The 16,079-nt window shown below is 35.5% G+C and overlaps 1 protein-coding gene across 1 annotated transcript in view; it reads right to left on the reverse strand.

Moving 5' to 3' along the window:
• SHOC1 (shortage in chiasmata 1) overlaps positions 1-12,903 on the reverse strand; it is a 138,542-nt gene extending 125,639 nt beyond the window's left edge. The window contains exons 1-4 of the mRNA XM_074206097.1: positions 12,841-12,903; positions 10,704-10,789; positions 4,354-4,480; positions 2,915-3,002 (exon numbers count right to left, since the gene is read on the reverse strand). Coding sequence (XP_074062198.1) covers positions 2,915-3,002; positions 4,354-4,480; positions 10,704-10,748 — 260 coding nt within the window. The 5' untranslated portion in view covers positions 10,749-10,789; positions 12,841-12,903. The remainder of the gene's footprint in view (positions 1-2,914; positions 3,003-4,353; positions 4,481-10,703; positions 10,790-12,840) is intronic.
• Between the last annotated feature and the right edge of the window lie 3,176 nt (positions 12,904-16,079).

The raw sequence follows: 16,079 nt of genomic DNA on the forward strand, positions 1-16,079 counted from the left end.
CCTCCACTCATCCTATTGCTCTTTCCAAACTACCCTTATTATATCAGTTTGACAAATCAGTGCACTGTGATTTTGGAGGAAACTGGAGGAAGTGGGTAGAGGGATTAAGAACTGACAGAGGGGCGGCTAGGTGGCACAGTGCATAGAGCACTGGCCCTAGAGTCAGGAGTACCTGAGTTCAAATCCGGCCTTAGACACTTAATAATTACCTAGCTGTGTGGCCTTGGGCAAGCCACTTAACCCCCATTGCCTAGCCAAAAAACCCCCAAAAAACAAAAAAAAAAACCCTAAAAAAAAACTGACAGAGATGTTAGAGATTAGGAAATGCCAAAGGGCACTGGGTGTTTAAGTCAGAAGTTTAGAAAGGAGAACAAGCAGATTGGTAAAACAACTAGAAGACATTCTACCCGATGCTCAATTGAAGAAACTGGAGATGTTTAGCCTAAATAAGAGAAGATAAAAGGATAACATAGTATTTGAAAAGCTTTTGAAAGAGGAATTATACTTTTTATACTTGGCCTTAAAAAACAGGAGCAATGGAGTCAAATGACAGAGAAGCAGATTTCAGCTTCTTGATAAGAGGAAAATACTCCCAATTAAAACTGTTCTAGAATGAAATGTACTATCTTGGAATGATGTAGATTCCCCAGTACTGTAGATCTTTCATTGCTAGCTCAAATACCTTTGAGATTATTGTGGAGAAGATGATTAGTCAAGTATTATTTATTCCTACTTTTTAGTTCCAAATTCTCTCCCCATCCCCCCTTGCTTTGAGAAAGTAAGAAATACAATACCCATTATACTTTTGAAGTCATGCAAAACATTTCTACATTAATCATATTGTAGGGGAGGGGGACAAAGCAAGGAAACCAAACAGATGGATGGATGGCTGGATGAATGGATGGATGGATGGGTAGGGTGGATGGATGGACGGATGGATGGATGGATATTACTTCAATCTACACTCAAGAGTCCATCAGTTTTGACATCCTGGAGGAGGATAGCATTTTTCATCATGTGTACTTTGAATTTGTTAGGAATCATTGTATTGATCAGAGTGGCCAAATCTTTCACCATTGGTTTTCATTACAATATTGCTGTTAATGTGTTATGTTTTCCTAGTTCTGCTCACTTCACTTTTCATCAGTTCATGTTAAGTCTTCCCAGATTTTTCTGAAACCATCTCCTTCATCATTTTTTATAGCACATAGTGTTCCATCAAAATCATGTATCACTACTTGTTCAGTCATATTGCATCTGATGGGCATCCCCTCAATTTCTAATTCTTTGCTGACACAAAAAAATCCTTTTGTTAACCTCTTTGGAATACAGACCTAATAAAGGTGTACAGTTTCCTAACCCGTTGGAAGTAGCTCCAAATTATTCTCCAGAATGGATAGATCAGTTCTCTACTCCATTAATAATTAATTAGTTACCTATTTTCCCACATTCTTTTCAGCATCTATCATTTTCTTTTTATAGACATCTTAGCCAATCTGATAAGTATGGGGTGGTACTACAGAATTCTTTTAATTTTCATTTCTCTTGTAATTAATGGCTTTGAACATTTTTATGTGACTATTGATAGTCATTTCTTCTTCTGAAAATTACTTGTTCAATTCCTTTGATCATTTATCACTTGGAGAATGGCTCTTATTTTTACAAATTTGACTAGTTCCCTTATACATATTTGAGAAATAAAACTTAAAAACACTGTAAAAATTTTTCCCTTAGTTTCCTTTCCTTCTAATTTTGGCTGCATTGGTTTTGTTTGTACAAAATTTTCAGATATTTTTAGATTAGATGGTATCTGAGTCTCTTTCCATGCAAATTTCCATGATCTTTGATTATGAAGTTATAAGGAGGCAGATTTTACCTTTACATAAGGAAAAAGTTCCTATCATTTAGAACAAGGGTTCTTAACTTTTTTGTATACTAATCTTATAGTGTTTATTATGCACATTCTTCATTAAAGAAATGCTAAATTTCAGTTAGAAGTTAGTGAAAGAAAAGATACGATGTTTTTCTAAAACCTCTGCACATACCCCTTGAGTATCTATAGATCCCAGATCTTTAAAACAAATCTATGAATTAGAGTAAAAATGGAATGAAATTCTTCCCAAGGTAATAAATTTTATGAAATTTGAACAGAGACTTGATTGGGGGAGATGGGACTGTAGTGCAGAACATTATAGATGGTATTCTTATTTCAATGGCATTTGAACCAAGTGATCTCTGATAATCAAATATTCAAATGGATTAATTTCATTGGTTTGAGGAGTTCCTAATAATTCAGATCACAATCCATCAATGCCTGCCTACCTTGTGCAACTTTTGTCAATATCCAACTATATTCACAGGAGATCTACACAACAAAAGTCTTTCTTTGCTTTCTTTTGACATTATAATGGTAGTAGAACACTGTTCATCTGCCATCCTTTTCCCCTACATTGATTTCCTTATGATATCTTTTACTCTTATTCTTTAATAATCCTCATTGTTTATATTATTGCAGCTTAGTCAACCCCACCATGCCCCCCTCTCATTTTGACCTTTGTATGCTTTTCATTTGTATTTCTTCAGAGATTGTTATATTCCACAAGTCACTGCCATAAAGCAATCCTGGTAGAATACTAGTAGTAAAAAATGGGTCTTTTTTTTTTCCATCAGAAGCTTTACAATTTTATGAAGGTCATTTAGCCCTTTCTCTAACTCCTATTTGATTCTGTATATATATATATATATATATATATATATTTTTTTTTTTAACCCATCTGTACTATCTCTCCTGACCCTCTCCACACTTGTGGTTTGCATTCCAGCTATCATCTTACCTTTCCACCAGAACTTGAAACATTTCCCTGATCACCAGGTTCTAATACATAAGAGGAGAATCAAGTTTAATGACACATACTTTTCAGGGAAATTCTCCACAGAAAAATCTGTCTTCCACTGATCCAGCATTGACAAATCTTTTATTTGTAGATTTGTGAGAACTGAAACTAGAAGAGAAAATAGGAAAAAAAATAGCCTCTGCAATTATCTTCCACTATAAGTTTAAGGAAGTATGAATATTTGAATTTCACAGAATAGCAAAATTCTTATCTTTTCCCAGATTTATTTTCCAGATGATACATTTATTAATACTTAAATGCTCCCACTCTGCTATAGCAAAACTTTTTCTAGTCCAATGGATCAATTTCCTTTAGGCAATACCATGCTCATTTACTCATTCTCATCTTATACCTTCCATCCTCTTATGGAATATGTTTATCTTACTCCTTTCCTTCCTATCCAAATTCTATTCAAATTATTCATACTTTATGTTTTCCTCAAAGGTTCCAGTCATATTGATTTCTCCCTCCTTTACCTACTCTCCTGAATGTAGCATTTATCTTTGTCATTCATTTTTAGATACAGTCAAAAGTTGTTCAATATTTTTATTTAATGTCTTATGTATATATATTTATTTCTTTTCTGTAATTAGACTAAACTTCCAAAAGCAAGAACTATGTAATTTTTTTGACATCCTCCAAGCAAACTAGTACATGGATCTTCTGTAAATACTTGATGAAACAATGAATCACAAATAAAATACATTCAAAGTCCTCCTCCCATTTTTCCAGTCTTCAATCCAGCCTTTAACATTTACTTTATTAAAATAATAGGAGAGGGGCGGCTAGGTGATGCAGTGGATAGAGCACCGGCCCTGAAATCAGGAGTACGTGAGTTGAAATCCGGCCTCAGACACTTAATAATTACCTAGCTGTGTGGCCTTGGGCAAGTGACTTAACCCCATTGCCTTGCAAAAAAAAAAAGAAAATAGGAGGCTTGATACAATTCATTTTTCATTTCATTCACCTTTAAGGAAACTATCAATTTCTTAAATACATCTTAAGAAAAATAGTAATAGCATCTTTTTAAAATTAAAAGTTTATCAATACATTCAGGAAATTTAGTTTTTAGATCTTAAAACAGACTATTATCTTAAATGAAGATGTACTTATCCATTTTATTATATTATTACATTTTATATATTGGTGATAAAGATGAACAAAGATATACTTAATGTTTAAATTTATAGGTTTTATAATTATACTGTACTTGTACTGTGTTACATGCTTATTTATGTTACATACATACTTTTACATTACAAACTTTCTTGATGAAATATATCTTGCTGATATTTCAAAAATATCAAATTGAGAATTTCCTGGAGTTTTGCCTATTACTAAGCCCTAACCTAAGATCATAATCAGGAGAAAAACAATATGTTTGTCAAATACTATTAAAGTTCTTAACTGTTCTTTTAAAATAAATGTTTAAGAGGAAGAACAGGAGAGAAAAACATACCTCTTGTCCAAGGCTTCCTAAATTTTTCATCAATAACTCCAGTATGACAATTATATTCATTATGATGCAAATATGAAGGAATATGAAGCAATAATGATCTAATCCTTAATTTCTTTCCAACCACATTCTGTGAGAAGAAAAAGAATTATAGAGGCTTCTAACATACTACTTGATATACCAATGGCTTTTAATTATCACTACCTACAATTCTTAATATATCTTTGTTTTTAGCTAGTGCTTCTAATTTTTTTTTTTAATTTTTGTGGAGTAGTGGAGTAAGTAGCAAATATATAAGACCAAATTTTAAGTCAGGTCTTCCTGACTCCAGAACTGGTGCTCTATCCAATGTACCACCTACCTGCCTTGTGCTTCTAGTTATTTAAGTAAATGTCATTTAAGGTATTATACTTAAGTGCTTCTAAATATTATTACCACAAAATCACAAAAAAATACAAGTGTTAAATATGTCATGGCAAAGATGTCTCATTAAAATGAATTTCACAAACTCAATCATTTGAATCAGATCACTAAAATCATTCCTAAGTAAAGGCATAAGTATAAAGCAGCCTTTAACACTTATTTTTAATTACTAAAGAATGTAGTTTTCTGGAACCATAAAGTTATGGCTTGAAATTTTTATTTTACTAACAGATCAGAATATCATAAAACTCATTCTTCATTTAAACATCCATGTATGTGGGGACAAAGAGTAAACATTTATAGCAAGGCAAAATAATGAATTAGGATTGTAGTTATACTTCTATTGGCATCATTTGCTCATCTGAACTAATTTTCCTATCTTTTTTATACCTACAGTAATATATTTGAATTTTTTAAGGTAGCTTTGAATTCCACAAAGCTACATTTCCATGAGAAATGGATATCAATGTTTACCTATTGACATTATAATTAAAGAAAAAGTTTTTACTTAAGTTAGCAAAATCTTATCTTTTGCAGGTCTATCCAATTTTCCATTGCCTTTCCTCTGAGATTGCAATGCATTGAGCACCAGCCCTAAAGTTAGGAGGATCTGAGTTCAAATTTGGCCTCAGATGTTTAACACATACTAATTGGCAAGTCACTTAACCATGATTGCATCAAATCCAGGGTTATCTCCAGTTGTCCTTATTCAGTTCTGGCCACTGGACCCAAATGGTTCTGAAGGGGAAAGAGAGGCTAGTGACTTAGCACAGGACTCCATCTCTCAAATTCAATTCACGTTCCAGTCATGGAATCACCTCCCTGATGTGCCAGTCCTCTTCAAGGAAGAAGGACAAACAATTTTCAATATGCTCTGCATCTACTTTGCTTGCACAGTCAATTGTATGTCATCTTCCCATTAAAGTCCTAGTTATCTCCAAGATCAAATACAAAATGGGGTTTGTCATTCAAAGTCCTCCTCCTGTCTTTCCAGTCTTCAATACAGTGACACTGGACTATTCTATGTCCTGTCAGCTCTGATCATTCTCTCTGGCTGTCCCCTATGCCTGGAATATTCTACCTCTTCCATTTGCCAAACTGCCCTTCCTGACTTCTTTTCAGGCACAACTATATTATACAGATGATATGGTCATATTCTTCACTGAAAACCCACTGCAATGCTTCCTCTTGATGTGCTTGCCTGACCCTTGGCCTGGAGTCAAGGCCTAGCTTTCCACCTGACTGCTTAGAAAGAGATAAAAGGCAGCAGAGACCTTGGGTGTGACCTCTATCTACATCCTCCTGGACTGGCCTGTGGTTCAACCTCAAGGGAAGAGAAAAGGTCAGATGAAACCTTCATTCTGAGTGCATCTGAACTTCCATCTCCTGAGGGAAAAAGACTAATAGCACTTCTATCTCTTGCTATATGGATTTGACTTCCACCTCCTGCATGATTCATCTCTAGCCTCCTCTAGGAAGAGTGATACTTTCCATTTATTGATTAACATACTCACACCTGATTATACCCTGAACATTTATGTGATTCTGAACCCCTGAAGATCACATCATCCAAACTCCTTACTTCTGTTTCATAATTCTTCTCTTCTCTAAGAGGCTGTTTAAGTATCTTCTGCCTAAGGCTTTCCTGACTTATCTGCACTCTCAACTGCTAGTATATTCCCTCCTAAAGTACTTTGTATTTAACTTACAACTGTAATTGGGTTTTGTTTGATTTTTTTCATCATGATTTTTTGTGAGGCAATGGGGTTTAAGTGATTTGCCCAAGGTAGTAAGTATCAAAAGTCTGAGGTCCAATTTGAACTCAGACTCCAAGGTCAGTACTCTATCCACTGCACCCTCTAGTTGGTCCCCAACAATTATATTTTTAAGAATTCATGCTGTGTATATTTTATATGTACTTATCTTCTTTAAAATGAAAGCTCCCTATGATCAGGGATTGTTTCATTCTTAGCACTTATATGTGGTAACTAGCATAATATCTAGCACAAAGTAGTTTTTTTAGTAAATACTTGTTGACTAGTTGATTGATTCTTGGTCTTCTATCCAACATGTCAATCTGCCTCTCACAAACTTTCCAGTATCAAATTCAATAGAGTCTAAGATTATATTTAGTTACCATACTTCAAAACAAGCAACTTAAATTATCATTAATTTTCTCTATACTGTATAGCAGTAACATATCATAGGGTAATTCACAATGTGTGGTGTTTGGAATAGATAAGGAAATAGTTAAGGATAGATAAGGAAAGCAGCTGCCAAGATTACATGTAAAGAAACATGAGATAACTTTCAAATATTTATTTATTTTTCAATTATATATAAAGATAAGTTTCAACATTCATCTTTTTGTAAGGTTTTGAGTTCTACATTTTCCCCACTCTCTCCCTTCACTTCCTCCTCCCCCTGACAGCAAGCAATTAACAACAGGTTATACATATATAATCATGTTAAAAACTATTTTTATTACTCATGTTGCAAAAGAAAAATCAAAACCAAAGGGCAAAAACAATGAGAGAGAAAAACCACAAAGCATAAAACAAGTTTTAAAATTTGAAAATAGGATGCTTTGGTTTGCATTCAGACTTCTTAGTTCCTTCTTTGCATTTTCTATTATAAGTGATGGAAATCATAGGGATAATTGTTAACATAACTTTTAATAAATGCATATTTTTTATGCCAGAAGCTTTCATTCTCCATAGCTGGTAGGTATTTACTTCCTTCCATATGGTAGGCATTTTGCTAAGGGATAAAAGGAAAGGTAAAAAAACAACCTTTGCCCTCAAGCTCATACTTTAATGGAGATCACATGCAAACGACTTGTCTAAATAGGCTATATAGAGATACATAGGAAATAATCACAGAATGAAGGCACAAGAATTAAGAGGGATCAGAAAAGGATTCCTGTAGAAAGTAGGATTTTTTATCTGGGACTTGCCAGGGAGGAAAAGAGAAGTCTGGAAGAGGGGAGAGTTCAGAGAGTTTAGTTCTAGACATGTTGAGTTTCAGATGTCTACAGACATCCAGTTGAAGATGTCTAAAATTGGAGAAGTGAAATTGGAGTTCAGTTATAGTGGTTAAGGGCTGATGAAGTTCCATTTTCTATAGCATATTTATTTATGATTAAATCATGTAAGAGACTACTAAAATCTAACTCTGAAATGTGCTCGTAGCCTATAGATCCCTGGATTTTTAATGATAGATCAGTGAAATAAAACACTGGCTTATCTCATTAAATTAGAAAGGCTTTGAGAATGAACTCTGATAGTCATATATATTGCCTGAAGCAGACCAAATTCATCAAAATATTGGTATAGCAATTCACGAAATGGAACAAAAAAAATTAAAGCATCAAGTTATACCAGCTCTTTTTGTGGTGGCAAGAATGGCTGTGCAAGTCATGACATATTGTTGTAATGCATTTATGCTATAAGAAATGACAGACAGGATATTTCAGAAAAACCTGTAAAGACTTAAAAGAACTGAAACAAAGTGAAGGGAACTAAGAGAACATAGTACACAGTAATAGCAACCTTGTGTGATAATCAATCCAGCAACACAATGATCAGCACAAAGGATTCATGATGGAAAATGCTATCCATATCCAGATAAAGAATTGATGGACTCAATAGAGATCAAAGCATACATTTTTCTGCTCTCTTTTTCTTTTTTGCTGCATGTTTTCTTTCACAACATGACTAATATGGAAATATATTTTGCATGATTGCACATGTATAACACATCAAAGTCCTTACTATCTCAGCGGGGAGAGTAGGAAAGAGAAAATTTGGCATTCAAAATTTTTAATAAATAAATGTTAATAATTCTCTTGTGATTGGGAAAATAAGATATCATTAAAATAAAAAATAAAAAATATAAATATCATAGTGAAGGCTCAGAGCCTCCAATGGAACGTTTTGAACTCTTGCATAGACACACAAATGCCTTGTTCCATGATTTGGATTATTTTCCATATTTTACCTTTAACCCAAGGCCCAGTCTCCTCCTTCTCCCTCCCTCCCCCTAACTCCCCACCCCCAGTTCTAGACTCTTATGGACTCAATCCAAACTTGAAGTAAACCATAAGAGATCACTATTCTTTTGGTATTGGAAATGTCTGAATATGACTTTCGCCATCCCTTGGTGATTCCCATAATTTTCCTCAAAGTTATAAAGTCCTTATAACTCAGTTTTATCATAGTATAGACACTCTTCAGATCAAAACTGAATTTTAGTTTGCCAATGAAATTGACATTCTTATGAACCCCAAGTTCTCTGATAGAATCTACTATAATTTGTAAAACCACCCTGCCATTTAGACTTCTCTTGGGGGGGTACTAAATAAGCCACTTTCTTTCTAGCAAATCTGCATTGTCAGAATAACTCAGAGTAATAGTAAGAAGTAAAATACTGATTTTTCTAGTTCTCCATGACATAGCTAGTCTCATATTGGTTTTGCAGCTTTGTGGATAGAAGAGTGCAGAGAAAGAATCTCATAGGGTGTCCTCTCTTCAGAAGGTACATTGCTGAAAAATTCATCGCTACAAGTCCAGATCTCTGAACTTTTAATTCTGGGATTATGACAAGACAACCCCATATCTGCTACTGCAAAAGAAAACTCCTTATTTGGCTAGCAGGCAAAATGTTGGCACCACCCTAAGAATCATCCTTCCTCTGATTGGGAGACAGAGGGTTTAGGAATGCCACTCAACCATGTAAGCAAGCAGATACAGCTACCATGTCTATGTTGTAGCAGCTAAAAAACTTAATGCTCTCTTAAGTTGCATTAAGGCATCATTTCCAGAAAAGGGGAGGTGACAATTTCACTATCCTCTGCTACGCATTCCTCATTTGGAATCCCGGCCCCATAACTTAAGGAAAATATTGATAAACTGAAGAGAATCCAGAGGAGAGCAATCAGCATGATAAAGTTATGTCCATGTTACATGAGGATTAGCTAGATGAACTGGGCATGTTTAGCATAAAGAAAATTCAAGAAGTGGGTATTATGAAGTTCCAGGACAGACTGATCTTGTAGGATTAAAAGGCACTTGGTAACATTTTGAACAAGTCCAAAGAATAGCCACAGGATAAGAAATGAAGAGATGATATCAACTGGAATGTCATGGAAAAGCATGAAAATAACTGCTCTGATAATTCCAAAGAACCCATAATGACAAATGCTATCCATCTCTGGAGAGAGAAAAATTGATGAATACTGAATGCATATTAATGCTTGCTTTTTAACTTCCTTTATGTTTCTTGTTTTAGTTTTTTGTCTGTTTTTTTCTTTGGCAACAAAGCTAATATAGAAATATGTTTTGCACTATTTTACATGTATAATACATATCAAATTACTTGCCTTCTCAAGGTAGGGGGAGGAAGAAGAGAATTGAAGCAGAGTTCAAAATTTTAAAAAAATGTTAAATTTTTTTACTATGATTAGGAAATATTTAATGAACCAAATACATATACATATACATACATATATAGTGTGTATATATATGTATATATACATATATATATATATATAAAACTGTGCTGAGTATAGGTTTACTATATAATACTAAGTCTTTCATTTATTATCAATGAATGATAATATTAGGGATTCCTTTCCTGATCCTCAAGGTAAACCTTTTTTGTGAAACTGGATGATGATATATAAATTTTCTTAGTAGTTATTAAAAGTGTAACACCTTTGAAAAACATTTTTTTGCTGAGGAGAGCAAAATGTTTTAATTTCAAAATAAATTTATTTCTTACAAAGTATTAAGGTTTGATGCATATTAAAAGTAACTGAAAATCTTCAAATAGTATATTTCTTATGTTATTCCAAACACTTATGGATTAAATACACTATAACACTTCAACTCCAATTTTTGGTAAATAGGTAAGAACAAGTAGCACTCTACCTCGTGTAAATAGTCCACTGAATGATATTTTAGGGCTGTGAACATTTTCTTCTTTATTTCATCAATACAGCAAAAATTGCAATTATCTGGAAAGACAAAAGTTTTTAAAGATTCAACATAATTCCAAAAACCTGAAAATAAAACCTAGTTCTGTATTTAGAGAGTTGCCCTTTGCCTCAAAAATTTTGTATTTTCTTTCTTTTTTAAAATTTGTATTGTTTAAGTTAAGGTTGGCACTTATTTTTTAAAGTTGTTTTAGCTTTTTTTAATGTGATGAATCAAAATAATCTTTTATGACTGTGTATTCAACAAATATCAACCATAAAAAAATCCCTGGGTCTATAAAGTTTAACTCTCAAATGTACAGTATATGCATATATACATTTAATTTAGAATCAGTTTTTGATTACAAATTTCTGATTTTCTCATGTGAACAGCTCTGAAGGACAAAAACTAGCTACAAAAAAGTCATTAGCTTAAAAACTATTACAATTTCAAAATCTAATATGTAGATATTACATATTGATAAAACAAAGGTTACCTTTCTAATCCATGCACAATTCAAGTTGATAGGACACATTAATAACACTAATTTCACTGTCAAAGTATTTTGATGTAGTAGAAAAAGCATTAGATTACCAGTTGGAAATCTTGTCTTGAATCCTAGTTTTATTTACTGAGCTCCTGTCACTGAATCTATAAATCTCAGTACTCTACTCTGTAAGATGTGGGTGTTGCATTAGCTGTTCCCTTTTTGCTCTCAATCTCATTGACAAGTGACACAGTATAGTATCTATAATCCAAGGCAGCCATATTACCACCTTGGAGTCCTCCTCATCCTTATGGAGGAGGATTTTGGGATTTGTTTTTATTTTCCTAGCCCTGAATAGTAGAGAGGAGATGTAAATTGATCATGTGATATCAACAGTCAGCAAGTGAATGTAAAAGGGGGCATTTATTTATTAAGTATTTCCTAGTTTAGATTTAGAGACTCAAACAAATACTATCCTCACTTTCCAGATGAAGAAAGCTCCCTCTTCTCAAGCAGATCAGATCATTTTCTGTAACTCAGTCTCAGAGAGTACTCAGAGAGTACGGAGAAGTAATAGATTACTTGCCCTGTGCTCTCCTGGTCAGTAAGTTCAAGAGGCAGGACTTGAAACCAAGACTCTGATTTTTAGGTCAGCTCAGTAACTGGTCTTACACAGTGTCTCTCACCATATATCATCAGCTACAAAAAAATCATGCCAAATTTTATAGCATACGCAAGCGTGTGCAACCACTACCCTCCTCCACCCCCCCACCCCCCCACCCCCCCCCCCAACATACAAACACAAAACAGATTTCAATCAGTAGAACAGCAGGCAAGACCTTTGTTTACTTGGTCACTGGGTGGTGCTGGGCAGGATACAGTGCAAGTCTCTGGAATCTACAAGTTATGAGAGTTCAAATTCTTCTTCAAAACACTTCAGACAGCAGATGGAGCACTGGCCCTGGAGTTAGGAGGATCTGAATTCAAACCCTACCACAGACACGGAATACTTACTTAGCTGTATGATCTTGGGCAAGTCATTTAACTTCATTTAAGCCCTCGCAAAAAAAAAAGACACTTCAGAGCCCTTGCTCTGATCAAGTAACTTAACTTGATCTCATCTCATTTGTGAAATGGGAATAATAATAATGATGATGATCATGATGATGAAGATAGTGTGGATTGATGTGAGGATTAACAAACAGTAAGCTCTATACATCTGCCAGTAGTAGTAGTGGAGTACTTAAAAGTGCTATAGAAATTAGCTTGCTATTACGATTTCTAAAGTGATTAAAAGTGACTTGTAAATATTACTTATTAATCATTTCAAAGAGAGAAGGAATGGGGGGGCGGGGCAGCTAGGTGGTATAGTGGATAGAGCACCGGCCCTGGAGTCAGAAGTACCTGAGTTCAAATCCGGTCTCAGGCAGTTAATAATTGCCTAGCTGTGTGGCCTTGGGCAAGCCACTTAACCCCACCAACCTTCAATAAAATTTTAACCAAAGAGAGAGAAGGAATGTACCCCAAGGTTAGGAGCTTCTCTTGGATGGTTCCCCAACAACCAAACAAACGAGGAAACACAGACAGGGAATTTTCTAGACTCACTCTCGCAGCAGGTGGCTCCGCGGACTGGCGCAAGCTCCCAGCCTGCCTGGCGGCGGAGGACGACGACCAGCTTCCCTTTCCGCCTCTCGGGGGATTTCCCGCCCGCCCGTGGCCCCGCCCACTTCCGGGCTTCCCCGGCCGGCACGTGGATCCAAGGCTTCCCCTCTCACTGCGCAAACTCCTCCCCTCGTCCTCCCCCCCCCGCCCCCCGGGGACACACGCAGAGTGTGGCGGCCCTAGTCAGTGCTCCTCAGGATTCTTGGGCTGACCCGTGGCCGAGCACCTGAGAGCCCACACGGGGCCAGAGAGGACCGAGCCCTGGCATCCAGGGACCTCGACCAAAATCCCACCTCCGCTGTGCACCTCTGTGAAAGAGGGTACTAGGTGCTTTCTGAAGGCCTTTCTAAACCTATGAGCTTGGCCATCAAGGGAAAGGAGGTCTTCCTCACAAAGGAACTCTTACTTTTCTAGATAACTGGTCTTTTGTTGGAGAAAACTAAAAGGCAAAAGGCAACATCTACTCATTTCAGCCCCTGCAGGCAGTCTATTTTGAAAAAACAAATTGAGATCTGTAGAAAAACATTAATAAGAGAATGGAGACTTTAAGGTTCAAAGGAATGAGCAAGCTTAGATAAATAGCAAAAATGAGTTCTGATGATGGAGATAAGTGAGGAAGAACTGCATGCATTTTAACACACTTTTGTGCTTTTACATGCACAATTACATCATCGTACTTTTGGATAACTCAGATGTGAAACAGGACACTTTTAATACTTTCTGGTTGAGTAGAATGCAAGAATATTTGATGATTTGCAGATCTGACCAATCATTTCTGGAAGAATTATTTGACAGAAAATCAGCAGTTTTTGAAATTTGAGCGCTGGTTGAGAACCCAGTTAGGACCAGTGGACTTACTTAGATCAGCAGAAAAATTTAGTTGGAACTTTTACCGATTAAGGTAATATTTATTGAATAACATACAAGGAATAAGGTAACTAATAGTGAACTTAGGATAAGATTAAGAACTGAACCTATGATTTCATTGGTAGAAGATAATGAAATTCCTTGATGCTTCTTGGCACCCTTTGGTGCATTCTTTTCTCCAGGAGGCACTCACATTGGTTCCAAATCAACCCAAGTTATCTTGGATATGTTTTTTTGTCTTTTCTCCTGCAAATTTATATTTAGAGGGGGGGCAGTAGGTGGTGCAGTACATAAAGCCCCAGCCCTGGAATCAGGAGGACCTGATTCCTCAGACACTTAATAATTGTCTAGCCTGTAAGGGACCTTGGGCAAGTCCCTTAACTCCATTGCCTTAAAATTTTTTTTTTAATTTATAGTTATAAGTTCAGAAGTCAAAAGAAACCCACTTCCAATCATAAGAGTATTGGATTTATAGAATGACATATGCATTTTTTAACATGATCAATTGTGAGAATTTGCTTTATTTGATATGAAGGTTTTGTTTTGGTTTTATTCTTCAATGGAACAAAGAGATAAATGTTTTTGTTAAACAAATAAATTCATTTTTAAAATGGTATGGTTCCTTTTAGTTCTTAAATCCATAACCCTATTAACTTGAGCTTACAGAGATTGAGCTTTTGGCACTTTTGAAAGCATATCCCTATGAAGGATGTAAATATGTCCATTGATACCTGATTAATAAATAAAGAGGAGACAGCTAGATGGAACAGTGGATAGACAACTGGCCCTGGAGTCAGAAGGACCTTAGTTTAAATCTGGCCTCAGACACTTGATACTTACTAGCTATGTGATCTTGGACAAGATTGCTTTGCCCCCCCAAAATAAAAAAATAAATAAAAGTAAAGACATGCTGCTTGATTAAGAATTAGAAACTAGAGTTACCCTCCAGAGGAATTGGTCAGCATTAGGAAGGCCAAGTCTTGTCAGAGAAGTTTCTTGCTTATGTTAGCCTAGAAAAACTGTCAGACTTCTTAGGCAGAGATTACTTTGCAAGTAACCCCAAATTTGAGGAAATAAATTTTCTGCCCAGAGAAGGGAAATTAATTTTTTGAGCAACACACTTCTTAGAGAGATGAGAGGATCACAGAATCTTATATCTAAAAATGGTATGGAACTCTTGTCATTAATCCAATACCCTAATTTTACAGATGAGGAATCTGACATTCAGAGAACTTCAAGATCACAGTAGGTAGAGATGGGTTTCAGAATTAGGCCCCTGCAACTGATTCCATTCAGTATTCTTTCTATTGCATCATTGTGGAATCTTTTTTGTAAAATTTTTTTAGTTATTTAAGGCAGTGGGGTTAAGAATGACTTGTTCAAGGTCACGCAACACAGCTAGGCAATTATTAAGTGTCTGAGGTCAGACTTGAACTCAGGTCCTCCTGACTCCAGGGTCCAGTGCTCTATCCATTGTGGCACCTAGCTTCCCCCATGGTGGCATCTTTTAAAATTTTATTTATTTATTTTGAATTTTACAATTTTTCCCCTAATTTCACTTCCCTCCCCCCACCCCCCCACAGAAGGCTGTCTGTTGGTCTTTACATTGTTTCCATGGTATACATTGATCTAAGTTGAATGTGATGAGAGAGAAATCATATCCTTAAGAAAAAAATAAAGTATAAAAAATAGCAAAATTACATAATAAGATAATTTTTTTTAATTAAAGGTTTCTTTGTCTGGATACAGATGGTATTCTCCTTTACAGATAGCACCATATTGTGCCTGATTGTTGCATTGATGGAATGAACAAGTCCATGAAAGTTGATCATCACTCCCATGTTGCTGTTAGGGTGTACAGTGTTTGTCTGGTTCTGCTCATCTCACTCAGCATCAGTTCATACAAATCCTTCCAGACTTCCCTGAATTTCCATCCCTCCAGTTTCTAATAGAACAATAGTGTTCCATGACATACATATACCATGGTTTGTTAAGTCATTCCCCAATTGATGGACATTCCCTCGATTTCCAGTTCTTTGCCATATGGTGGCACATTTTCATGAATGAAGTAGCATCCAAAGACCAGAAACCATGATAATGATTTTTTTTAATTTCTTTATTACAATAGGTAATAAGGAATCAAAGGGAACTCACCAGGCTTAGGGTCCAAACTAGCCATAGATAGGACCATAAGGGTCCCTTTAGTCTGTCCTGCCTCATTTTATAGATTAAGAGTCAGGGCCTGGAAAGGTTAAGTGATTTGCTAAGATTACATATGCAATACATAGCAAGGATGGACTTTGAACCAAGATCTT

Source organism: Macrotis lagotis, chromosome X (assembly GCF_037893015.1).
Source record: "Macrotis lagotis isolate mMagLag1 chromosome X, bilby.v1.9.chrom.fasta, whole genome shotgun sequence".
NCBI classification, from domain to species: Eukaryota; Metazoa; Chordata; class Mammalia; order Peramelemorphia; family Peramelidae; genus Macrotis; species Macrotis lagotis.